Genomic DNA, 26,628 nt, shown 5'->3' with positions numbered 1-26,628 from the left:
AAATAAGTGTTCAAAGAGGTTGAACTTTTGAGTAGTGCTTAAATGGTCTGAAAATTTTACAAAGTGCATCACAGCTTTTTAAGTTTTACAATATGATCCTGATACTTTCTGTTGTTTAAAAGGGTATGATACTTTATGCAGGCCAGTCTTGATTAAATGTGAATATGGCAAATTACAGTTTGCTCATATCAAAGTTCCCATCTCAACCAAGTTTTTACCCTTCCCAGAAAAGCATGCATGTGGACTTGTACAGGTGCAGTAAGCTAAATTTATTACCAGTGTATCAGGCTGGTAACAATGCGTATGCCGATAAACTGTACAGGACGTGTGCTTTGTCATCCCGTGTCCCAGGACCATTGGATTCATTACACATAAGGTTGAGTTCATTTGTGCATGTCTGTCAAACAATATATCAGACATTATTAAATGTCTCACAGCCAGAAATTCTGGGCGGATCCTCAAATTTCATTCAAGTGTAATTTTAGGTGAAAAATAAAAACATGGTAAATAAGGATACATGATATTTAAGGTTAGGAGGTAGCTTTACATTATGTATCTGCCCTCTTTAAATAGAAGGTGAGTTTTATATGAAGCAAGAATAGGTATTTCATCTGATTATACAGGATCTAGCACAGTTTTTTTGTTTTTTAATAGTACAATAAAATAAAAAATAATCAATAATTATAAATGTGTATTATACAGAAGTCTAAGAAGGGCTACAGTGTGGCCTGCTTTTGAAGCCTTTGATTCTACCTTTTTATTCACCTTCAGAATGTATTAATTTAACCTTTTAGAATTTATTTTTAGCAGGTTGCAAGTAATATAGTTCAAAAACCTGTGTTTTAAGCAGATGCAGAGCAGTTTGATTCATCCCCATAATGCAACCAAACTATATCAACCCTGACTTTAAAGCAATTCAAAGAATTCTGTGCAGCAGTTTATTGATCAAGTTTAATTTGATAAAGTCTTGATTTATTTACAACCTCTCCTCTAATGTATTAATTACTTTGTTCACAATGTGATCTCTTATTTTTGTCTTGAATTTGCTATATTCTTTTCTTTCAAAGAGATGAATGGTTCTGTAGTGACTAGAAATGTATGTTTCCTTCATCTTTATACTCTTATTTCTGGTGAAATTTCACTACGTTTGTTGAATAACCCATTGTATTTCTCCAAGAAAGTGAGGTTCTCAACTATTTTGCCTCTTGGTCTAAAATAACAGCTTAAGTTTGGCTTATTGGCTCATAAAAAGCATAATTATTTAGGGAAAGAATGCTGCTCATGGATGCTTAGGATGGCATTTGGAGATAGAAATAATGTGAACTGTTACTGTGCGTACAAAATAAATAATCCTGGGCCTCACACAAAGACATAGAAATAAGCTCCTTCAACTCAATTACCCTCACTCTCTTCCTTTGAACTCTCTGGTGTAGTTCACTTCCTGAGGTAATGGAACAGAATTTATGTTTTCAAGCCTTATCAGTTTACATACCTATAGTCAGATAACATGTGTGGATGCAAGATGCATTACATTAAAAGATTAAAATGAGAACACTTGTAAAGCGTGATGTTTACAGTGGGGGTGGGGGTTTCAGTTTTAAAGCCACACAAGGACAAAACCATATCTAAAGCTCAGAGGTGGCCATCACTTGAAGAAAGTTTTAGTGGTCGGGCTACAAATGTCAAGTCAGCCAGGGTTCTAAATTTTTTTGGTTTGTTTTTCAAAGATTAGGAAAATTAGTTATAAGAAGCTTTTTTAACAGTTGGGGCAGGGAGATGTTCATGCATCTAACTCAAATGCAGCAGTCCCTTCTCTGATTGTCTCCTGTTTGAAAAGAGAATAATCCCCAGGACAACTAAGGCAATTGCATACATAAAGAAGCAACATTAGGAAAGTATTTTATGTAATTTTTTTTTGCTGTCCTTGCACGTGATTTATTAGCTGGAACATGGAAGAAAGCCAGCACACATGGCCAGTTTGCACTCTATGAGACGCCAGTTCAGGAACTTTTTGTAGTAATTAATCTAAACCATAGAACTAAAAACTTAAAGCTCTATAGCCAACTGCAGCCTTCACTTTCTTGTTTCTGTTCTCATGGCAGGAAGTTGCAGAACCACTTCTAGACCTGAAGGAAGGAATGGACCAGCTGGAGCACAATAAAACTTTGGGATTTATCCTTTCTACTCTACTAGCCATTGGAAACTTTCTGAATGGAACCAACGTAAGCCTGATGTCCCAGCATTTCCCCTGCAGGTTTTTCCTTCAAAAAAAGAAGTCAAAACCATTATGACAATTGTAACCCTATATTTATTTTGTACCAGAAGAGTAATTTAGAAAACAGAACCTACTTTTCCTTTTTATTGTATGTCAGGGTGCTTTTTGCCTGTAGAAAACACGGAGCTAGGAACTCTTCTGCAGTAACTCCCTTGAGTTTAGTGCCAACGCTCCCCATTCAAATTGTGAGAACTGTGTCATGAGCCATTTCACTGCAGATGGACTGATTTAAGGCCTACTCCTCAGCAAGTTAAAAACAAATAAAAGCAATGTTTCTTCTCCTGTAGGATTCTTCTTTTTTCCCCTCTGCCCCTACTTGGTAATCATTTTTGTCTACTAATCTGCATGGGAAGGAGTAAACATTTTAATTTTTATTTTGTTCCCTTTTTTCCACCTTATAGGCCAAAGCTTTTGAGTTGAGCTACCTCGAGAAGGTTCCAGAAGTCAAGGACACGGTGCACAAGCAGTCACTCCTGCACCACGTCTGCACTATGGTGGTGGAAAAGTTCCCAGACAGCACTGATCTTTATTCAGAGATCGGGGCCATCACTAGGTCAGCCAAGGTATGTCTAGTGGGTAAATTCTATATGTGTTTCTAAAAACTCTTCAAAATTAAATATTTAAGATTATGTTTTACTCTTTTATTTTATTCCCCTATGGACACAGCACTTTTTATGAATGTGGCTTCATAGTGTCATTCCCACTGAATTTCAAAGGTGCTAGTACTCTCTCTTCTGAGCTTTATCTTTTGTCTGTCAGGTGGTTTCCTCATCAATGCACTAATAGGCAGCCACGTTATAACAGCCATTTTAATGTTATATACATTATTAATGTATATAACTATTAGGGATTATTTTCACTTTAAAATGTTATTTGAGCAATATCTTCAAATATATTTATTCTGTGGTAGGGGGGGAATCTCTTTTTAAGGTAGACGGCTGATGGTATTTTAAGGGGAATGGTTGGAATGAACTTTTTTGGTAATAAAGTTGTTCCAAAATGAAAGCGTCCCTGAAATATTTTGTTTACCTCCTTTTCTGTCCTCCTCCTCCTGAAAATAACTCTGACAATTAGGAGTTAGGAAGATAAATAGAAATAAAGGAAACTTGTGACAGCACCTCTTTTTAAAAAATGGTGATCCCTTGACTAATGCATAGGTCTGGAGAGTGGCTCAATTTGGCATGCAGATTATTTATTACTGCTGCTAGCAGGCATGATAGAAACACTGTAAGCTCAGTCTTGGATCTCTCAGAGTATGAGATTTCATGGATGACCCTTAAAAGAAGTACATTATTGATTAATAGAGTAAACATGACGGACTATCACCAGGAGATAAAAACCATGAAAATTCTGGTTTAGAGTTATGTCTTGTGAAAATGGTAATAATTACAGCAGATAATACTAGTATCTGTCTAGTCCGGTGTCTTGATTCAGACAGTGGCCAATATCAGCTGCTTGAGAGGAGAGCACAAAAACTTTGAAGGAGAAGGAAAGTCTCTCCTAGAAAAAATCTGGTTTTGTTTCATAAGCCATAATACTCATTATATGTGTCAAAGGGAGGAATGATTTCTTTTCCAAAAGCCACCTTATGTGGGTATTGGCGGGGGGACGGATGGACAGACACACCCTGTATAATACAATTTCCTTTAAATTGCAAAAATCAAATCTTAGGTTTGCTCCTAGCATAGTTCTTATAACAATCAATTCATAATCTAATTTTGTCTGCTGTTGGTTGAATTTGCCAATTTCAGGATTTACTGTCTGAATATATTCAACACTCAAAACTTTTCTTCACCTCTCTATTTCATAGAATAACTTATGTTAGAAAGGACCTCTGAAGATCATCTGGTCCATCACCCTTTTCAGTGCAAGACCAAATTAAACCAGGCTGCTCAGATCCTTATCTGAGTCTCAAATAATCTTTCAACTTCTTTTTTTTTTTTTTTTTGAGACCCTTTCCACACTTTTTCTCCATCTTACATTTTAGAACAGGTTAAACAATAGCAAACAGTGTATTCCAGCCTCTCCTTATAAAAGTTATATACTTATTGGTTCCATTCTGCTTGGGCTATCTTTTGTTAGATGCCCTGATGGTTTTTTTGTGATTTGCTAACCTTATGACACCAGTTGTCTTTGGGCAGTTCACAAGAACATCCAGCCAGTTTCCTGAGCTGATCGGAGAATTCAGCACTCAGCCAGATGCCAAAGGAGCCCGATGTTGCGGGCAAGTGTCCACTTCATTGCGATGTAGTAATGACCATGATCTGCTGAAGCAGATTTACTGCTTTCTTTCAAACCCCTATTAATCTTAAATCAGGACTAATTGATTGATTTCTTGACATCTGTAGATTTTACCCTCTCGATGTGCTTCCTTTTTTCTAGATAATTTTGAAATACAAATACAAACCATGAGGCATCTGCTGTTAACCCTGTTGTCAGATAAGAATCAATATATATTCCTTCTTTTGTTCTCTTAGCCTCACACTTCGTAGGTGGCCTCCCATGAAGCTCTTATAAAAATTTGGAAAGTATAATTGTCTTTACTTGCTCATATCTGTCCAGTATTTCATAAACATATTCAAATGTAGTGGTTATTTTTTATGTATTTAATTTCCTCTTACTCATTCTTTCAGCCAGGCTATCAGGTACAGTAACAAAGCTCGGAGCTCTACAGTTGTCTGAATCAGCCTTGCTGCTATTTTAAAGATAGATGAAACTTTTGCTAGCCTCGGATTCTTTAGGATACTTAGTGTGGTGAAAGCATACTCATTTTAGCCAGTGCTTCCAGAGGTTTTTTTATTTTAATTGCTGTCAGAATTACTGTCTTCTGCTTGTTAACATCTTTGTAAGATATCATCCTCCTCCAACGGATTGGGTTCTGCTGGCAGATATTTGAGCCTTGCTGTTAGTTCATGTTTGTTAAAAAATAAAAGCAGGTACAGGAATAGGTTTCTCCCCAACATCTTCTGTAGTGAAGTTACATGAAAAGAAGTCACCTTGCTTCCCTTCCCTAACTTTTGTCATCCTCAGTTTCTTTCATCCCTAGTGATCCAGGACCTCCTACATGTTTTCATTTTTTTGGATACCATAAAGGAATTTGTGGCTTTTGTTTTATATCCTTAGATATTTGCTCTTTGGATTCCATCTCTGTTCTCTTATACTTCCTCTTGCATAGCCTATGTTTAGCTCTGTTTTATTGCCTTCACTGAGGTTGGTTTCTCATGTTTGGAAGGTTTTAATTTTTTTGTTGGGTTGTTTTTTTTTTTTTTTCCTTTGAGTGAATCTTCATCTCTTAACATTTAAATATACTTGTTTCTCATTTGCTGCTTCTTCTCTGTTAAAAAATTATTTCGCTTTTTTTTAGATTGGGACCAAGTTAATCACTAAAATAAAATTTATGGTGAAAGAGAAAAGCCCTTGTTTTCAAAAATCCACACCACCATGTATGGTGTGCTTTCAAGTGAATCTTCTGTTTTTCAGTCTTAGAAAGTGGAAGAAATCTTAACCTAATGCTGTCACTTATAAAAAATTTTTAGGTCTAAAAGCATGTGAAATTAAACACAGTCTTTCAGTCTGTGGTTTGCTGATCTAGTGGCCCTGCCCAAAGCGGACAAAATTCTGAAAGGGCCAGACAAAATCACATTAAGAGAAATTATAGCCTTAACCTTCCCCGTGACGCCCAAGGTCTCCCTCCTTGGGATGTTCCTGCATGTGTTATACCACTGATGGATTACTGTAACAAGCTCTATTCCCACTTGATCTTAGCTGCCACAAATCAAAGAGTTAGGACATGGAAGCCATCCAAGCTGCCCTCTTCAAGGGAATGTTCACAGACGAGGTGAAATCTTGGTTTAGGAAAGCTGACAGGAAAGGAGAACTAGTATTTCAGTGTGGATTAGGCTGTATTTTGAGCTCCATTTTGTCTACAAACATCTTTCAGAAACCACAAAGGCTAAACAATTTCCATCCTGTAGATAAATAGAGATGCCCCTTCCCCTGAGATGCACATCATATGAGAATTTCCTGAGCCTTAGTCCATGAAAAAAAGCCATAAAGAAAACAGGCTGCCTCACCAGAAAGGAGTTAGAAAGACCAGAAACAAAATGGTATGGTTATTGCAAAACTTGTGGCTTTTTGTTGAAGGACTAAAGTCATAAATCACAAAAAAAGCAGAAACAAGTGAAAAAATGATCAAAAACCAGAATTCTAGATAAATAAAAGTATTCGTAGTTGTATAAAAATATATAAGACCATGCAGGGCACTGATTGTCTAGTATTCCATGATTAAAAGCACTTGGTTGTTTGGGGGGGGTTGCTTTTTTTTTTTTTTTAAAAAAAAACCCCACCATATTTTAAGTTGTTTTTTCACTGGAGTTGTACTAGAACTGGTGTACCTAATACTGGTAGACCCCCAGATTTCTATAGATAAATTCAGTATTATTCCTAGAAACTTCCATACCAGTACAGCAAGGAGGGGTTACGTCAGCCCTAGTATCTTCTCTGTTAGTGAATAAAAAAACTATTTTTATTACAGACGTTCATCTTCTCTCTCAACCCCATAAATATTTTTCCCCATGCATCTGAAAGCTGGCCAGCTCCATAGAGTGAATTAGTAATTGTCCTTTTCTCGCCCTAAGTTTAATTTACTTGCAAGATGCCAAATTTCTGGCTTTTTTTAACCCCTTGCAGCAAGACACTTGGGTTAGTTTTGGATACTAGGCAGCGGAGAAGCAGGCAACTTTTAAAAGTAAGCAATAGGAACTGTTAACAATGCAGGGGAGGGGGCGAGGTTTGCTGGTAGGAAAACGCTTAGGATGAGTCGAAGGCGTACACAGGGGAGAAGGAAGCCTGCAGCTGCCCTCCAAGGGAGTTGGCAGGGAGGCATGGGGAGAAAGGAGATGGCTGACACAGAAGCGCTCTTCTGATGTGCTGTAGCTTCTGCTTAATACCTGGAAAGCAGTGAAAGGAGAAAGAAGAAAAAAAAAAAAGTAGGGAAGATCATACTACTTCCTGTGCTGCTTCAGTGGGGTTTCTTTTGTCTCTCTTGATAGGAGGTATTTGTGTGCGATTATCATTAAGGTGGGCTTTCCCCATGTTATTTGAAACAAAAAGTAAATGCCAAAAGTCAAATTATTTTCCATCAAAAAAAGTGGTTGGGGAATGCAAGGTTTCTTATGGTTGTATCATTCCTTGTGGTGCCTGCAGCTGCTACAGTTCCTGGCATGGGCTAGCAGGAGCAAAGGTGAAGATGGAGCAGGGTAAGGCAGATCCTGCTGGTTGCTGGGCAGACTGGGGCGAGGGGGAAAGATCTTCAGTGGCAAAGGAGACTTTCAGGTTTTGTCTGAAAGACAGCAAATTAAGTTTAGCACATGTGCCTGACAGCACTGTGGTGTTTCAGTAACATTCCAGGTGAAATGCTGGCAAGTAGTGTTGCAGGTGCCAGAATACCATCTGAAGGAACCTACATCACCACTTACTGGTATTGCTCCTCTTCATCCCAGATTGTGGGAACTGTCATACAGCATCTGCAAAAAGATCCCATATTAGTGTGTTTATTGTGGATTGTTTAAGGAACTAAAATGCAGTGGAGATGTATATAATTAGGTATGGTCATCTGGTCATACTTCAGTAACCACCCCATCCTTCAATTTTTAATTAGTGGATTGACTCAGGTGCTCTCATTTCCAGAATTATTGTGGCAGAATCCCACCTCTTAGCCTAGAATTACAAATGTCTGGACAGAACCTCCTTTACATTTTGCTTTCTTTTGAGAGCTGCCATCTACTTCACTTGTAATATGTGACCAACATCATGCAAGTCAGACTAACATTGGTCTTGGGGTAATTCTTGTGACATTCAGTGACAAGCAAGCCAGTGTGGAAATACGGGAGGAGGCAGAGTTTTGAACATAGGCCACAGGAGGTCACAGCACTCAGATGACAGTGTGTTTGCAAGGAGCAATTCTCAGAATTTCCTTTGGCACTGAACCAGCTCAGGAAAAGAGGAATATTTCATGTTCCCTGCCAGAACGCATCCCTGTAATAATGTGAAAATGAATGTTCTGACCCTAAATTATAAACAGCTCAGACTAGGCTGTGGTCTGCTGCAGAAACTTTCTTGAACTTTGAAGAAAGAGAGATTTTGTCTATGATTATGTATATCTTTCTATGATGTGTATGAAATAGTAGTCACTTTATTTTTAATTTAAGGCAACATTTGTCATTGTGAAAGCATCAGTCTTATATTTAATGCACCTTGTGGGTAGGATAAAAATGCAGAGATCTAGGTCTTCCTTACAAAATATCTGGATTTTATATGTTCACCACTAAAAGAAACAGGCTGCAGCAATAAACAATAAATATAGTATCAAGCAATAGAAAACTTAAGGATACTGAGGCTTCACAACAAGTTTTTCACTGGCCTTCAGAACAAAAATTTTGGGTATTTTACAGGGATTCTGAAAAGAAGTGCTTTTTAAGCAGAAACCTCAGCTTCACCAGTTTCCCTTCATTTATTTGTTTTGCGTTTTTTTACTTCAATCCAGTTGTGACATTTTTGACCCTTTTCAAGGGCTGAATATAAATACAGGAGGTAGGAAACATGAGTATCATCAGGAGCAGCATCTTTGATTTTAAGATGGTTTTGTACCGAGTAGTGGTGGAGCTTGGCCCAGACACTAGAGGAGGTTTAGCTGGAAGAGGAAATGTGTAACGCACTTTCCAGCTGAGGGAATGCTGGAGAAAGATGACCTGCTATCTCACAGGGGCTACAGTTGTTTGCTGTGCAATGCATACGTGGAATTGTATATGCTGCCCTAGGGAATACATAGCAGAAGGCGCTTCAGGTTTAAGGCAATGCATTTAATTCCCAATGTCACCTCAAAGCAACCCTTCTTCTCTCTCCCAAAAAATGATAGAGTCCAGTTTCTGTGTTGCCATGAGTATTTATGGCCACACAGAGAAATGACATCCCAACCCAAAGACCAGAAAGGCTCCCTGACATGTATTGCCTGAATGACTGAGACATGGTCTAGTATTTCATTAATTAGAAAGTTTTTAACTTGTATATGCAGCAGGTGATATTGGAAGTATGGCATGGATTTGAACTTGAAAAAACCAGGCCTTTTAAAGGACCAATGTTCATGGAACCTGTAGGGCAGAGAAGTACATGCTGAGCTGTTTGGTGGTGGTGGTGGTTTTTGAGTTGGGTGAAAACCAGCGAAAGCAGAAGTAATTTGGGCAGTAGGTGTATCGTGCAATATTGAATCCTCAGCCCAATGAAGTGAGAAACTTATTAGAATTCTTTTTTGTGTTGTTTATGGCAGAGTCATCTGTTACTCTAGTGGTAAGCAATAAACAATGATATAAAGTGATTAAAATGAGTCCTGGCATTGCTGACATGTGGTTGGAAGGTTTTATTCTTGGTCTGAGTGTCTTTTGTGCAAAATATGGTGCTGCATTAATTTGAAAAATGTATATTATTTTTATATTTTTAAAGTTGTCCATTAGTGGCTTATAGCCATGGTTTCCTGAATGAGGCAGACCCTGAAGGGCTTGTATCACATAAACTAGTCTTTAAATCCTATTTGGATAGGCTGCCTCTGGCTACTCCACTCTGATGCAACAGTGTCTACAAAGGCATTTTTCAGAAGACTGAACAGTGGGCCTAGTGAGAGATTCACAGATAAGTAACAAATAGTTCTGAATACTTTTCAGATAATGTGGTTGTGAATGGAGAGGAAACTGGTGAGAGAAAGGAGGAAGATATCAAATACATCCAAGGAGCATTTAGAAAGTTGCTTTTTCTAAATTGGTTTGCAGATGAAAATAAACATTACATAGTGTCTGAAAGAAAATATATTTTTCTTTTGCATAACAGCCTAAGACCATTCATTCTTTTGCCTGAGGGAGAAAAGGTGATATTTTTCTTAAAGTTGTAGCAGAAGGTAACAGTAAGCAGAACCAGCAAGCTGCACATGTTTTGCACATACATGTACCAAGGAGGAAGAAGAATAATTTATGTTTCCACTTCCCTCCAAATCCTGGGGCCAGACACAACATCCGTGCACTGCTATCCAGGGAGAAAGCTGTAATGACCATTTCAGATTCCTGCTCCTTTTATTCAGTGGAGTATAGTTATAAAATAATGCCACAGCAGTTCTTGTCCGAGCACCTCCTATGCTGAGATCTCCTGGAGCCGCAACTCATCTGAAATCCTTCTTAGTCCCAGCATGATTTTCCCGCTGGGCAAGAACTGGTGCATCTTTCCTTTCAAGAGAGGAAGAATGAAAAAAAAAAAAAAAACCACCAAAAAACCAAAAAAGGAATCATATCTTTCTACCACTATGCAGCATTAATTCTCTTAATAAAGTTTTGGGAATAAACACGTAAATAAGAAGGTGCAATCCATGCTGCCTTGGGAATGCTGTGTGGACTGTCTGGGAAGTAGTATGGTACTGTGGATGATGCCTTTTCACATTTCCTTTACGCATATTAGACTGAATAATTGTCATTATTACTCCATACAAGTTCTTGTCCTCCTTATCATAGGAACATGTAGTTGGGGGATCATTTAGCACCATTGTTACTGATACATTTGTATATAACACTTTCAGTGTTAGAACACATCCTAACAGAACAACAATAACACTAAAAATTACCAAAAAAAAAGAAATTGGCAAGGATATTGCTGAGCAAGGTGACTGCTTTTAAACATTTATGCACAAATATTAGATCTAGGTTTGGACCACTGTGCTTATCTTTCATGGTTGGCTACCTCAGTAAAAGTGAGGCTAAATTTTTGCTTTTCAGACGGATTTGTATTTTACTTACATTTTCCATTGATGCAAATACCTGCAGTTTTATGACAGAAATGTGCATGAAATGGAGGAACTTGTTGGCCACGTTGTCGTTGGACTGCTGCTACTCAGAATAGTATAAAAGCTTCTTTATGACCATGATGCATTTGGCTTCATAGTGAAGAGAGTAGAGGATCTGAGGATGACAAATTCCTTAGGAACCTGCTTTTCAGTGGAATCTGGTGCTCATAATTGAGGGAATTAGTAGCTGTCTCTTTTGATTAATATTCCAACACATTACAAGGCTTATAAAATGTAAGACTTTGCAGAATAAGCGTGTATGTTCAATAGGATTTTGGTATATTTTATCAGTTAAAAATACATACTGCTATTTCAGATAGCCAGGGAAAGCCAGTCTGTGTGAGAGTTGATACATACACTTAAAATACAGTAATTGCTGGCATGCAACCTGGATATTATATTCCACTAGCCTATGAAAAAAACATCACCTGGATTCTGTGTACAAGTGTCTGCAATTGCGGGAGAGTCCAGTAGAAAATCAGTGGTCAGTGGATCTTTGGCTTTACTGTGCTAAGAGATTTATGGCTAATTTATTATCGGAGCACCAGCAGTGAAGAAAAAAAGGGGATGGCAGAGAAACACAAAGGTAAGGTATGTAAATGAAGGAGAGAGGAGATACAGTGATGGTGACTGTGCTTGTCACATTATGCTGTTTCCCATTACAGAGTATCAGATCAGTGTTGCTGCTAGAAGAAGGGAGGGGGAAAGCTTCTTTTCTGTGGTTTGAAATGTCATGCAGATAGTACTCTAAAGCTGCAGACTATCACATTTTGATACATTTGGTAGGACGGTCCAAATACTTTTAGCTTCAGAATTTTCCTTTTGAGACAATGCAGCCTGAATGTGTAATATCTCACTTCTGCAAGATTTAGTAGGAAAAATCTTGTCATCAGGCTGATAGCCTTTTTGTTGGGTTACTTGGTTTTCTACTACAGAAAGATCTGAAGGCTGTTACCTGGTGCTCTGTTGGGCGGCAGTTTCTGCGCCTTGGATAGGAGAAAGGGTTGTTTTATGGTATATTATGTGTGAAGGAGTTTCACTTAACTCCTTGCATGTAAGATCGAGAGCACACTGAATTGGATTCTGTGTCTACTTTCAAAATTTGCACTGGTGAAATAACACTTCATGAAATACCAGGTGGGATACCTGGTTGTCTCTGAAAAATTTTGAATTTTAATATTTCACACGTGGTATTTTTCTGTAAGTGTATTCCTTTCTGTCCACACTCTGACCAAACTGGAGAGCTGGTAGCCAGAACATTTCAGATTTGATGAAGGTTTATCAGATTCTTGCTGGCACAGAACAGTTTTCATGTGGGGGATGCCCAGGCACATTATCCTATATTGCATTTCTTGCTTTACTCCTAGGAGTTTACAATTTTTGCTGGAGCAGTCACCTGTGCTCTACAGGTTTTATTCCAGGATGGCTCAGGTGGCATCCTTCTTTCCTTCTTGCTGTGGTCTCCTTAGAACTTCTCCAGAGATTTTTGTTTGCACTCAGAAAATTCCTGTGCATCCCTTAGCCCAACCTGCCATCCCCAATCCTTGCTGGAACTATCCACTCTTGTGAATGCACTGGCTGTTAGAAGATTTCAAGGGGTGGGCAATTTGCCACATCTTTTCCTTGCAGATATACCGTTCTCCAAATATGTCTCTTGAAACCCTACAGGCTTGACCCTCAGAGCTTTTTGATAGATTTTTGATAGATTAAAACTCATTTTGTTTTCAGCTGTCATAAAAATGTCATAAAATTTAATTTCCCTGCTTCAGGGTCTGAAAGATTTCCCCAACTAGGCTGGATTATTCTTACTAATAAGACCTAGAAATACCTCCTCTTGGCTTTTTTTTTTTTTTTTTTTTCTTTCTTAATAGGAATAGTAGTATTTTTCTCCATGTGTGTTTTAGATATACCACCTATGGAGAGAAGCAATGTGTTTATCATCAACAGTGAAAATACTGACCTGGAAAGGGCTTTTTTTAAAAAAAAACACATATGCATTGATATGGATATAAGGAAAACAAAAACCCCACAGCTGCTCTGCCTGCAGGGCTTTTCTGAATAGTAGAACGGATCAAAGGATGTTTTTATTTCCTTGTGAAGAGGAAAAATTCATCACTTTATAAATCACAGCAAAAACAAATCAAATGAATACCAGGAGCTTTTTAATAATAATGCATCTCTTATGGCTGTCCTCAGTATAGGTCTCAGCAGTGGGTGCCGCACACAGCTAAAAAGAGTGAACTAAAACCTGTGTCTGGTGCTGGTTTTCATTTAGCGTTAAGGCATTAACTGGAGTACCAGACTGTAACATCCCCAACACTGATGTGTTTAGAATCTGAGAGTTAAGTCTGTATTTTATAGCTTGAGTTCACCTGAACTGTGAAGTGATATTATAAAATAAATTTCTCCTTCAGAATTCAAGAATATGTTGGGTAGTTCTACTTTTTTCATCTGTTGTGTGCTGTGGTTGGCTCATTAATGCATTTTGTCCAGTTGTTAGCAATGTATCCTGAATGTCTTCATAGACTCTTGCAATTTGAACACCTTTTTTGGTTAATGAATAAAGGAGAAGTGCTCTCTCACCTTCTCTGGAACGTGTTGGCTTCTGTCCTGATGAATGTGACTGTAGGATGCAGTCATTTATTTTAAATGTGTTGAGAGGCTTTCAAAGCCATTATATGATCTTATTACAAGCCAGCAAATTCATGCTGTATGACAAGGGATGAAAGTTAGTGCTGAGATCACTAAATAACATTTACTTTCAATAGAGCTTTAAAAAATTCTGGCCCATGAATTTTGTGATTAGAAGTGTATCATGTGTTAACAAGTCAGTGCACGGCTAGGGAATAGATCCAACTGCTTCCTAAATGGGAGAAGTGTTGGCTGGGTACAACAGTGAGCAGTAGACAGGGTATAAAAAGCTACGAGTAGTAGAGAAAAAGATTAAGAAAAAGAGAAAGTTTTGCATTACCTCAGAAATAACTGAGTCATGAAGTTGCTTGGTGCAGGCATGAAATTATTAGGAAGGGAAAAAACACATCACAATATTTTAATCTCTCATCTTTAGGCGTTAGGCCTCCAAAACTAAAACCAAGTGTCTAAGTGTATATGTATATGGGTATTTCTTTGTATTCAGTTTTCCGTACTAGCATTTCATGTCTAGACAAAGTGTGACAGAGAAAGCTATTTCTTAATTATTTAGCAGTAATTAATAATGCAAATTAATGTTGTGCTGCCACTACATTGACCCTTTCTTATACGTATATTGCATTGTTCAGATATCCAAGGATACTACTGCAGTGTTTTCACCTAGTGTTGCATTTTCTTTTCTTTCCTGGTTTTTTCAGGTTGACTTTGAACAGCTCCAGGAAAACTTGTGTCAGATGGAAAGACGGTGCAAAGCATCATGGGATCACCTTAAGGCTATAGCAAAGCATGAAATGAAGCCAGCCCTAAAGCAAAAAATGTCTGAGTTCCTTAAAGACTGTGCAGAAAGAATCATAATCCTGAAGATTGTTCATAGAAGAATAATTAACAGGTACAGAATTGGATTAGTGACAGCAATATCTTGATAATAAATGACTTGCTAAAATTATAAATTATGACTTCATAAATATGTTTTTTGTAAGTGTTTAATCCACATTCCAGAAAGTAATGTTACCATGATGTATGTGATGCATACTTTATTATAGATGCCATTTAAGAAAGATCCCCACTCCAGAAAGTTACTATATTTCTGATGAAAAGAAGCAATGATCCAGGCAAACATTTATTCCCAAGGTGCAATAACTTTTAACTCCTAGTCCCCAAAAGCTAGCAGCTTTATGGTTAAGCTGCTATATTTTCTGTCCTTCTCTGAATATTTTTGAGGGGGAGTGGCTTATTGTCTGATAAGCAAGAACAGTCTGTAGCAAAAAAATGAAGTTCTCAATGGAGTTAACAGTCATTGCAGTGCTTTGAAATATACATATTCATGATAAATCTGCAGTATACCTGAGCTGCTTTTTTTTTTTAGGTTCACAAATGCACAAATGTAGCTTGAGTTGTCTGAGTAATTTTTCTGTGTTCCTGCTTTATTAATGAAATTTTGAGAGATTTTTCAACTTCTGAACAATTTCCAAATTGCTGTGGTCAAAACTAGGATCTGGATTCTAAATGATCCCAAATTTTTTGATATACACTTGAGAAGCTGATTCGGCTCTTCTTTTGTTTCAATACTGATTTGGTTTTCATGCTCTAAGCAAGCAGAAATCCCAATTGCAGTGGAAGGGAAGTGAATTCACCAGGTTCCTGTTGTGATTATCATATGCACTGCACAAATAAGAAAAATACTAACTTTTTTCTATTATATCCTGCAACTACTACTGCAGTTCTTCAAAAATGGATCTTGTGTCTTTCTAGGAATGGGAAGACTCATCATCAGGGATGTAGATGGAGTTAAAAGGAATTCCCACACATTTTTAAACATGCAGTGCAGTGTTGTAAATCATGCAGCATAGAAGCAATAGTAAAAGCTGCAAATAGTGTGAAAGCTCTGAATGCCACAGAAGCAGTAAAACTGAACTGAGAGTATCCCAAACTAAAGTTCTTGGTAGATAATATAATTTTATGGTCAGTTTTGTGAACCAGAAATTCTTTCCTTCTTGTCTTTGCTAGCCTGTAAATCTGCATTCTTCTTGTCTAGACTTTCCCCAACATCCTGACAGCCTCTTTGAAGTTGCTTAATACAAATAAATAACATTGAAACTTAATAAATATTTTTTCTATAACTGAAATGAAATTGGTCATTCACATGCCAAATTAGTCATATAAAGTAGATGGAGTTCCATAAACATCTTATCTCTTGCATCAGCCTGGGAAAGTGGACTAGGATGAAGTTATCATAGACTAGACTTTCATGGTTTTAATTATAAAACATGCCAGTGTTATGCAAAGCATCCATGAAAATTCTGTAGCACAAAAGAAATGATGGGAGCTAATAAAGTAATAAATGGACTCACTGAAATGTGGAGGGGTTTTTTCCAGAAAACATCAATAAAGATTTTTTTCCCTTTGCATTTATAACTCATTGTTTTCCAGATTTCACTCATTTTTGTTATTTATGGGCCATCCTCCCTATGCAATACGTGAAGTCAACATCAATAAGTTCTGCAAAATTATTAGCGAATTTGCTTTGGAATACCGCACCACCAGGGAACGAGTTTTGCAGCAAAAACAGAAACGAGCTAACCACAGGGAAAGAAACAAGACCAGAGGGAAAATGATAACAGATGTAAGTGGCAAAATGTATCTCTCACAGCATGGATTTTTAAAACTTTGTTTCATTGAATATCATATATGAAATGTTGTTACTCTTTATTTTCATTCTTGAGAGGCTATTCTACTGTAAGTAATGAACTCTGTTCTTTCGGCAGACAAAACTTGCAAGTCCATGATTGTGTATATTTCTTGCTTCATAACAGTTTGTAGCATGAGAATAAACTGAAATTAAGCATCCAGAAAGAGCATCTCTGTGTATTGCACAGACAGTGTCCAAAATAAATTTTTGGACAGCAGGAGCTGTGTGTACCTGATCAGCCAAGAATACAGAAAAGGAATGGACTCACTGAATTAGAAATTAGACTCCTAATTGAGGGCATGATTTAAGTGATGAACCATTGTAGCCATTTCGGTAGTTACAACTGAATTTAAGTGGATTTTTGCTTCCATCTTTGAATATTCTATTATAGTCTTTAATCTTAGTATTTTATCTATTTTTATGTGTGTGTGCATATATATGCACACACACACACAGCAGTTTTCTTCTTAACTTTAAAGCATGGAACAGCCAATTTTATGGGAACAGACTGCTTTGGAGTTCTGAAAGAACAGACAAATTTATGTTTGCAAGTAGATGATACTGTGCAAACCTTTTGACTGTATGTTTGCATATTAATAGAATAAATCTAGTTTTGTCAGTATAGTAAGCTTTAAAATCCCCTTGAATTTATTTTTTTTTAAGTTGATGTAGTTTGACTCAATCCAAATAAAGTTTTAAGAAGTGCCAGTACTTAATAAAAGTTTCCAGCTGCCTCAAAATCCAAATCTGGAGTCCCAATTAGATGTGAATGGTTCATTGCATATGAAGCTACCTCTGCCTCTGGCTTGAAAAGCCCTAAGCTGATTACAGTTTTACAGCTCAGGCAACACAGGTCAAAGAAAAGAAAAAAAAGAAGTTTAACTATAAATATATATTTTTTTTTTTAAAGACTGATATAAATTTAGAGTGGTTTTAAGTCATTGACTCACAATCATTCATATCCTCTTTAAATTTGGAAATCTGTCCCATCTAAACAAAATGTTAAGCCTGTATTATCTCAAAAGATTTTCCTTTGGTCTAGCATCAGGTTAAGAAGAGGCTCTGATTTGATGTGAAGGGTATAATATAGTCAGACAACTTTTCAAAACTACCACTGGGGAACGGAGATCACTTTCTTCAATTGTTTCTTGGTTTTCCTGTCATATTCTAGAGGAACTAAAAGATAGCATTAGCCATTGAGATTGGTAAATTAAAATTTTCATTTCCTCAGATAGTTGCTATAACTTTTACTAATTTAAACAATACTGAGATGTGAAGGAGTTACTGTTTTCTTATTATATGATGTAGTGTTTCTGCATTATCTGTCCAGACGAACTGACTGTGGCAGGGCAGAAAGCTGCTCTGTGTCCTGTTCCTGCAGGAAACACGAGGGCAAAAGGAAACCTGACCGCTGGCAGCCGGGCTGAGGGCGCAGGGAGAAGGGACCCTCTCAAACCAGGAAAAGGCCTGGGGCTGACAGCTGGTCAGTGAGGAGCAGAGCCAGGGACCATGGTCACTTTGTGAAAATGCCACAAAGGAGACAGCTAGGTCTTTTCCAGAAAAATGTATTATTGGAAGATGTCTTGTTCAGCTCAAGATAGTGTTGAGATTTGACAAGAATGAAATGCCATCTGACAGCTAGTGTCTCATCTGAAAATATCTTGCAGGTCCCCAGAAAGGAAGCATTTTTTGCTATCACTGATTTACAACTATGTAACGGTCCTGTTAACTTAAAAACAAAAAGCCTGCTAAAGTAAAAAACCCACGTTCTTTACAATTCCCTCATCGAAATATTCTTTAAGAAAATTGCTCATGTGGCCATCTGGTTATTTCAGGACTAAGTCTTTCACTGTAGCCCGGTAATATGGCCTTGTTTACCATTTGTTTGATTGCAGCACCTGGTAAAACAGAATTAAAGTTGCATCACACTATTTGTCACAGCTTCCTTTGACAACTTGAAAGTCAGATTTACCTCAAAACAACTTTCCAAGTCAGCAGGATGGAAGATATTTATGTTTGAAGAATTATTAAAAAGGGAGTTTTATTGTAGTCTTGTGTTGGAGGTGGTTTGTATCTGGTCTTGATTTTCTTGGTGCTTTATATTTAAAGGCATTGGAAAGGGAAGATACATCAGTAATGCACTGACAGTATGTCCAACTAGTTACATAACCATGATAGAAGAAACTTTAGACTTTGACATTGGAAAGAAAGTCTTTGTAGAAAGTAATTCTAATAAGGAATACTCATGTGGAATTTTAATTTTGAGACCTAGAAGGATTGTGCGGTTATTTGATATTTATCTCCCTGTCCTTTTGTAAGTTTCCTCAGGATCTTATTTTTATCACCTTACAGCAGAAGGAAGAGGGATTTTAGCAAAAATGGGAAAGGAATAAGCCAGAACCATCCCAGTTCTTAACGAGAAGGCACGTATCTCTTAAACCTTCGTCCCCCCTGCAGACTTGGAAGGCAGAGGGGTGCTGGCTCTTTGTTTGGAGAGAGTCTGCTGGCTCTTTGCATGGAGAACTTGCATCAGCTTCAGCATATGCTCGCATAGAGTAGGGCTGAGAGACAAGATGAGAAATATTTCCAGCCTTTTTTTCAGCCTTTTATGGCAGAGATCTTTATGTTTATATGTTCTTTAATAGCTGAAGTGGACTGAGCACTGTCAGTTTAAATCTTGGTGAATGTCATCTACAAGAAAGAGAAAGATGGAGGAGGGGCAAGGAGAAAAAAAGGAGAACAGTGAGTTGCCACAGTTTCACAGGGAAAATTGCCTAGTCCCTGTAACCTTGTATCTGGCTGTAGCCAGTGATAGCTCTCATTTCAGGCATTCTAAAAATAACAAGCAAGCAAAACAGGGAAGAAATGCAATTATAGATACAAATCTGAGATTTTAAGGATTTTTAATAACAGTAGGTAATATAAGCATCTGTCTCAGATTTATGAAGCTCTGCTTTTTACGATACTTAAGAGTTTCAATTCCAAAATTGCTATGTAATAGAAATAATATTTTGAAATAGCAAATCCACCACATAGAAATGCTAGCCTAAAGGAAAAATGTGAAGGCAGGAGGGAGGGAGATCTCAGATTGCTCTGCAACATCCAATATTGGATGCAAGGAGAATCAGGCAAACTTTCTTTCCTAAAATTAACATATTTTGCCTTTAGGAGGTATTTAGTAGAGCAATATTCTTTCAGTGTATTTTGGTAATATTACATGTTAAAGTTTTCCTGATTTATTAATATTTCTTGGTGTATTTATAATGATGAAAGGAAGAAGGAAATAAAAGGCAGAATTTACCTGTCTAGGTGAGGGTAGATTCCCTTGTGAAACAAAAAATTGATTTATTTATTTTGCTACTTTGACACCTGTTAGTATTTGCTGGGGCAAATGGGTCTCCAGACATGTAAACATGATGGGGATGGTGAACTGCTCCTCCTGTGCACTGGAGCAGCTTTAGATGTAGAAGGACAGAGGTTCTAGGTGTAAGCCCACCCAGAGCTGGAGGAAGGGAAATGGTAATGCCCCGGGTACTGGAGATGAGCAAAGTCAAAGAGAGAGGAGTATGTTGCCCTTAAAGTAAGTCCACAGCAAATCACTTTTAGCTAGATTAAATGGGCACGAAGGCCAGCAACTGGGACTTCCCCTTTAAAAGTCTAGCTTGATGTAAAGTGATAATAGAATACACTTTTATTTGTAGCACATTCTTTGTAATGTGTGTACTCTTCTATTTCACCTTTTCCTGAGTGCCTTTTGCATATTGTTTAGCTTAATTTTTTCTCCTCCTGTCTTTTATTTAGTAGATACATGTACATATGGATTAGAATACAAGTATATTCTTGCTTCCCATTCTTCTCCTTTCTTTTTCTTATTCATGCCAAGAAGTGAACAGTGGCCTTCTTCAGAAGAATTGCTTTATGGCATGACTCCTCGCCCCTCAGGGGATGGAAAAATCCAAGTGGACCTTTTTAATGTAAAGGCAACATACCTGCCAAGGTCACTCTGAAAAACATCTGCCTGTCTTTCGGTCAGTGCCACTGTGGCCAAAGAAAAATAAGCATCTCACTCTTTGAATAAAACATACCCTTAAAAAGTAATGTTAATGTGCTGCTCAGCGCTCTCACAGCTAATGTTCTTACGGAGATTGTGCTGAAACTAAGCTGAGGGCCAAAGTAAATCAGGCTTTCATTTTTAATGATGAATGTTTCTGGAACAGAATGTATCAATCCCAGACAGAAATCATAGCTGAGATGGAGATAAGGTCAAAAATATGTATTACTAACACTAGGGAGGGGAGTAGAACTGATGGAATGTTTCTTCTAAAAAAAACAAAACAAAACACACAAATAAAAAAATACATTGAATTTCTGGACTATGTTTGTACTTTATAAGCAATCAAACTGAAAATTATGGAAACAAGGAGACCAAATATTTGAGAAAATTTGTTTTACTTTGGGAACCTTCCATGCAGGGCATCTTGCAACCCAGTGGAGAATTCCCCAGGCATTTGGAACACATCTCTAAATAGTTTGCTAATTCCCTGTAAATACCCAAATTTAAGAACACTCCATATTCCACAATATTTTGGTATGCCCATTGCATTTAATGTAGTGTAACTGTCAAGATAGTTTTACATGCCTGCTGTCACAGAGGGTGAAAGCCCTGAATGACAAAGGGTAATTGCATTGTTCTAATTTCCAGGATCTTATATCAGGCAGCTACTGAAAAACTTTAAGCATTTATTCAAAAACTACTCAACATTTTATTTCAGTGCTCTGTTAAACTGGAAGTTGAAAACCCCCAGCTTAAGAAAAGGAATTAAAAGAAGCACTTAAGCATGGAGAAAATGAATTGCCGAGAAGCTGACCTCTGCACTGGGAGAAAGAACAGCCAGGACCTCCCTGTGCTGAACAGAGCTGGGAAAGGAGAAGGAGTCCTTCCTAGTGCTCTAAATTTTCACCAGGCAAAAAGTGGACAACTAACCGCATGACTCAGCAGAGAGAAATAGGATGGGTTAGGGGTAGTTTCAGTCTGTCATTTCTCTAAGAAAAATCAGGAAATTTTTACATACACTACTGAGAGGGACAGTCTGTTCTACATACAAGTAACTAAAAAGAAAAAGCAAGCTGATTGTGTAAGGAATTAATTCCTTATACACCTTGTATTTTTGTGCCCTCCTATAACTGCGTAAACAGTACCATGGTTACCTCTTACTCCATTGTGGTTTGACCATACTGTCTTTCCTAAATCTTGCTGTTTGTCCTTCTCCACCCTGTCCTTTGTTTCCAGTGGCAGACTGATGAAGAAGAGGATGCTGAGGTATGGTTCTCTGAAAAAGCATGTAATTTCCATGTCCCCCGTGTGCTGTGACATATAATTTCTAACTTAGATATTATGGACTGCTCAACTCCATCTGCTCAACTGGAACTATGAACCATGACATTTTTCTTGTAGCTCTTTGGCTCAGTCATAAGAATGCATTTTTACAGTAAGCTTTAACCATATGCATACCTGGTCTGTTGAATAAGGATATCCTGATCTGAGGCCTTAAGAATTTTAAGTTTCCTCATTTCATTTCCTTAATGTCTGTTTACTAAACTGCAAAGTATCCCCACTACCCAAAACATCAGTGTTCTGAGCGTTATGGGAATCATCAGTCACCTTGGGCTGTTCATTACCATGATAATTTCATACTCATTATTAAGCACTGTAAATCTAAATGGTATTACTTTATAAAGTGTTCCAAAGCATCAGGATATAGGGATGCAAAGCAAATTGTAATGGTTCTCCTTGCTGTATGAATTGTGAATAAGATAATTCAGTCACCATAGAGGTGAGCCATAGAGTACCTCATGTATTTATCATAAAATGCTCCTGAAGGTGATGTTGGAAATGGGTTGATAAATAAAGGAGTGAATAAGTAACTTAAGAACTATGATGTGCTAGCTATACCCAAAACAATTTATTGGTTTGAGGAGCCTCTATTGGGAAGTGCATTTTTTTTGTTCAGCATTACAGTTTTCTTCAATTTGCTGAACAGACTATGGCTTAATGCTCAGTGTTTCATAATGGCCATCATTCGCTCAAGAGGCTGAGGCTTGGGCGTTAATCTATGGCAACAACTGAACATTTAGGAAGTGAAATATAACTGGCTATAGAGCTTCTCCCCCAGTGATGATTTGTGTCATATAGCTTGGGGTGCAGAAATAAAATTACATTAATTAGCCTGTTTATGCCAACATTTAACTAACCTGTGTGAATAGTAGCTAACAGTTATGTGAAGACTTTATCCTTTGGGGTTTCTTCTGAGATGGTATTGATTTAGCTTTACAACCCATTGTGTACACAAGAGTATTCTTAATGTGAAAATGACATGCACTTTCATAGAAGTTTCTTTCTAATGTTTTTCTGTCTTTTAATTTCACATGTGAAATGCTAGAATTTGTATACTTTCCACATCAAAATGTTGCAAGCTAATCTTCTAACAAAAAAAGAATTCTCACTATCAAAAATAAAACTCACACTGGTATATTTAGCTCAGTGCCTTGTAGGGATTATTGTTTTGCTACTCAGTTAACTTGCTATCCTACGCTAGAAAATAATTATCTTAAAATAGAACCACCCTGTCATTGATTTCCAGATTAAATATTTTCAATTTTCAGTCTTGACAGCCCCAGGGATTCAATCAAAGCTCTGAAAGTACGGCCCAGTCTGTTCTTCCAATTTACTGTTCTCTGACAGAAAGGCGCTGCAGCTTTACATCCCTTTAACTGACTGGCTCAGTACCATCAAGTGAATAATTAATGTTGTTTATTATGCGAAGAAAGAAGAGAATGCAGCACACCTTTCATCTGTGCTGAATTGGTCAGAGTAAGAAAGATTGAAAGGAAAAAGAAAACATAATTCAGTTTCTAATGCTGGACTGCTATGAGTGAGAATGCCAAGGGGTATGATTATCTGTTGATGCTGGCTTGCTGTTGACAGAGCTGGTATTTTCTGCAGCCAGAACTGTATTTTAAATGTGCTTCAGCCTTTCTGTACACAAGAGCAGTGGAGCGAATACCAACATCACAGGCCTTTGTAGGCAGAGTCTGGGAAGGGAGAGCAGCCTAGCAATGCGAGCTCTTCCTCTCCGTAGCAAGTACCCACGGGTGCTGTTTCCATCCATTTCTGGGTGGCTGTTTTCAGCAGCCGGTGGAGCTGCTGCATCCCGGTGCTGTGTGTGCCCAGCTGGTGCAGCCGCTGTTGTTCGTGTAGTTGTGACAGGGAAATCATGGCGGGGGGGGGGGGTGGAGCTGAGGAAGAGGAGGACAGATTCCTAAATCTCCCAAGGTTTTGTTTGTTCTAATTGCTGACTGCAATTTTTGTGTTTTGGCTATGAAGTTATTTGGCTGGGTGTTTTGGGACTGGGGATTTTTTCAGTGTTACTGGTAACATATCTTAAGGTTACTTTGTCGATATTTGTGGTTTAGAGACATTTAAGAGTTTTCTGTGCAGCATTGCAGAGGCAGGAGGGAAAGATGTCTCTTCCCAGACTGCTCTCCCTGTTTTGCCTTCTTCCTGAAAGGTGATTGTACAGAAAAAAAAAACCCAACAATTTTTTTATTTGTGTTGTGTCTCATGCTGTCCCCCTTGGTGTCATGCCTCAGGCCCGGCCTGGGCCCAGCCTGGGTCAAAGGTTTCAGAGCAGGTCTTTGCTTTGTACCTTATACTCTCAGACAGGAGACACGTCAAAATTATAAAGCTTGAGCTAATGCATCTGGTTTTTCTCTGGTTGTGTCTGCTCTCTGCTGTCACCCTGTTTCCAGTTCATTCTGTCCAGGGTGCATGCACTGGGAGAGGAGTAACTGTTGCCTGGCTCTTTTGAGAATAGCTGCACTCCAAACCAAGCCTCGGAGGACACTTTTCTCCTTGAAATTCTCAGTTGAGACTCTGGCCTATTCTCCATGCTGTTTTCTATTAAAACAACAAACTCATTTTCCTCCTGCAGTCTGGCAAGTTCTCCAGCAGCTCACCCCCTTGCCAGAGCCAGCCCCAGGGGCTGCAATACGCCGAGGACGCTGCCGAGCACGAGAACATGAAGGCCGTGCTGAAGACTTCCTCCATCGGTGGGGAAAGCACCACAGCGCTTGGGGTCCGCACCCGAAGCCGGGCCAGCCGAGGTAAGTGCCAGCAGTTTCCTTGTGGCCACATTTTTTGTAGCACGGTAGCCACATGGTGGCCCAAATGTGGGTCATGGTCCCCTTGCATAGCTCTCGCAGCAGAAAGGGTCGAAGGGGAAGAACACCCCAGTGGTGTTTCTGTGCTGGAAGTGGTGATTTGGGGCACAGGGATGCAGAAGAATTTGCCTGAAGTTTTAACATGTGCATCACAGCCAAAGTAGTGCCTAGAGACATTAGGAGTCCAAGCCTGCAGAAATTCTCACCTCTCCCCCTGACCATGAATGTGGCTGCCCACTAACACCCCAATTTTTCTTCTTGTTCTCATCATGAAACAAAGAGGGCAACTGGGGAATCTTTTTATTGTCAATAGAAGCAACTAGAAAGTAGCAGTTCATGTGAAAGAGCCTTGCAGCATTTTAGGAATGACTGAGGAGAGGAAAAAGGGTAGGGAAAAGGCGATGAATCTTTTAACCACCTCCCTGCTAAACTGCAAAGGTAGTGGTTCAAGTGGACACTAGGAGCATAAAAAGCTGCTGTGAACAGCCCAACATCTCCTTGCTGTCCTGACAGATACCTCTGTCTCTGAGGTCCGTGGCACTCTGCTGTTTCCAAGTGTCAGCATGGGTGATTGCTGAAAGCTGACAGGGAGGAAATGAAAACCTGACCCAATCTGACAATTCCAACACCTGACACTGATGGCATGACTATTCTTGGCAATGAGATAGAGATAGCCTTGGTTTTTTTGTCAAAGATATGATTTGCTGGTACACCTCTTCATTTAAGGACTTAACTAAACCACTTTATGCTAAAGCATTTTACAGACACTGGGTTAATCAGTTTATTTTCTTTCATCTTCCCCTCACCTCCTCCCATACACAATACCTGGAAGATGGTTCTGGAGTAAAGGCAATGCACCAAAATTCAAGTCTTCAGCTTTCTGTTCTGGTATATCTTTTCCCTCACATCTGGATTATCTTATACTTTCTTGATTCTTTTTTGATAGCACCTATAGCACATCCAAAGCATCCACCACTGAATCTGTGTGTGTGTAGTTTATTAAGGCTTGGAACCATGATCCTGTCTAATTTAGATGTTTCACAGCCCCAGTTTAAGAAGCAAGTCAACTAGCTCATGTATAAAGATTAAATAATTTAGGCTGCAGTGCACAAGGTGAAGAGCTAAAGTAATCCATTGAATGCTAATGAGCAGTGTGTCCTGATAAAGCAAGTCAGAATAGTAGAGGCAGAGGATGGGTGAGCCAGACAGAAGCTTATCAAGAGCACTATCGTAATGCAGCTGCTCTTAATGAGAGCCAGGAGACAAGGAGCAGAGCAAAGTGCTAATCAAGGCTGTTGTTTATTGACATCAGGGACATGATATAGAGTGGCCTCACCAGTGAATTTTTAGCTGCTTGCACTTCTGCCACACCCACTCTTTTGCAGGTCGTGCTGCCAGTGTTCACACTGCGTACTAGCCTTCAAATTATTTAAAAACAAAACATACACGGAACAGTAGTCTGTAGTGGAGGAACCCCAAAAACGTGTCTGACTGTGGAGTAAGGAGTGCCAGAACCTTGGGTTCGGAGACATGGCTCAGTTGTTTATTTGTGGTTTTAACCAAAATTGCTTATTTAGGTTTTCAGCTTGCCAACAGCTCTTGCTTTTCTGCTCATAACGGAGCAGACACGGTTGTGCCAGGACACATACAGCTTTGTGATGAGAAGGTGAATTCTTCATTGTAAAAGGGACAACGAGACATGTCAAACCACACTTTTTGCCCTTTTCATGTTGCCTTTGCACTAGGCTGTGATACAGATGCTCAGAAATTGATTCTTTCTCTATTTTGATACAAAAGACCTGTCTTGCTAATTTGCATCAATCTCTAATGTGCCATGTCTTCTAGTCTCTGTGTAATAGGAGCAGAGGGAAACATGGTCATAGAACACTAGCAATCCTTGGCGTATAGACAGTCTCT

At 38.5% G+C, this 26,628-nt stretch overlaps 1 protein-coding gene across 3 annotated transcripts in view; it reads left to right on the top strand.

Annotated features, from left to right (window-relative positions):
* FHOD3 (formin homology 2 domain containing 3) overlaps positions 1 to 26,628 on the top strand; it is a 417,165-nt gene that overhangs the window by 369,364 nt on the left and 21,173 nt on the right. For 2 of the 3 annotated variants that reach the window (XM_037381206.1, XM_037381205.1), the window contains 5 exons: positions 2,103 to 2,222; positions 2,677 to 2,838; positions 14,501 to 14,691; positions 16,233 to 16,425; positions 24,483 to 24,654. In XM_037381206.1, coding sequence (XP_037237103.1) covers positions 2,103 to 2,222; positions 2,677 to 2,838; positions 14,501 to 14,691; positions 16,233 to 16,425; positions 24,483 to 24,654 — 838 coding nt within the window. Of the gene's footprint in view, positions 1 to 2,102; positions 2,223 to 2,676; positions 2,839 to 14,500; positions 14,692 to 16,232; positions 16,426 to 21,781; positions 21,812 to 24,482; positions 24,655 to 26,628 lie in introns of all 3 variants that reach the window. The other variant, XM_037381207.1, reaches the window with a different exon arrangement.

This window comes from Falco rusticolus, chromosome 3, assembly GCF_015220075.1.
Source record: "Falco rusticolus isolate bFalRus1 chromosome 3, bFalRus1.pri, whole genome shotgun sequence".
Taxonomy (NCBI): domain Eukaryota; kingdom Metazoa; phylum Chordata; class Aves; order Falconiformes; family Falconidae; genus Falco; species Falco rusticolus.
This window is presented reverse-complemented; position numbering and strand designations above follow the sequence as displayed.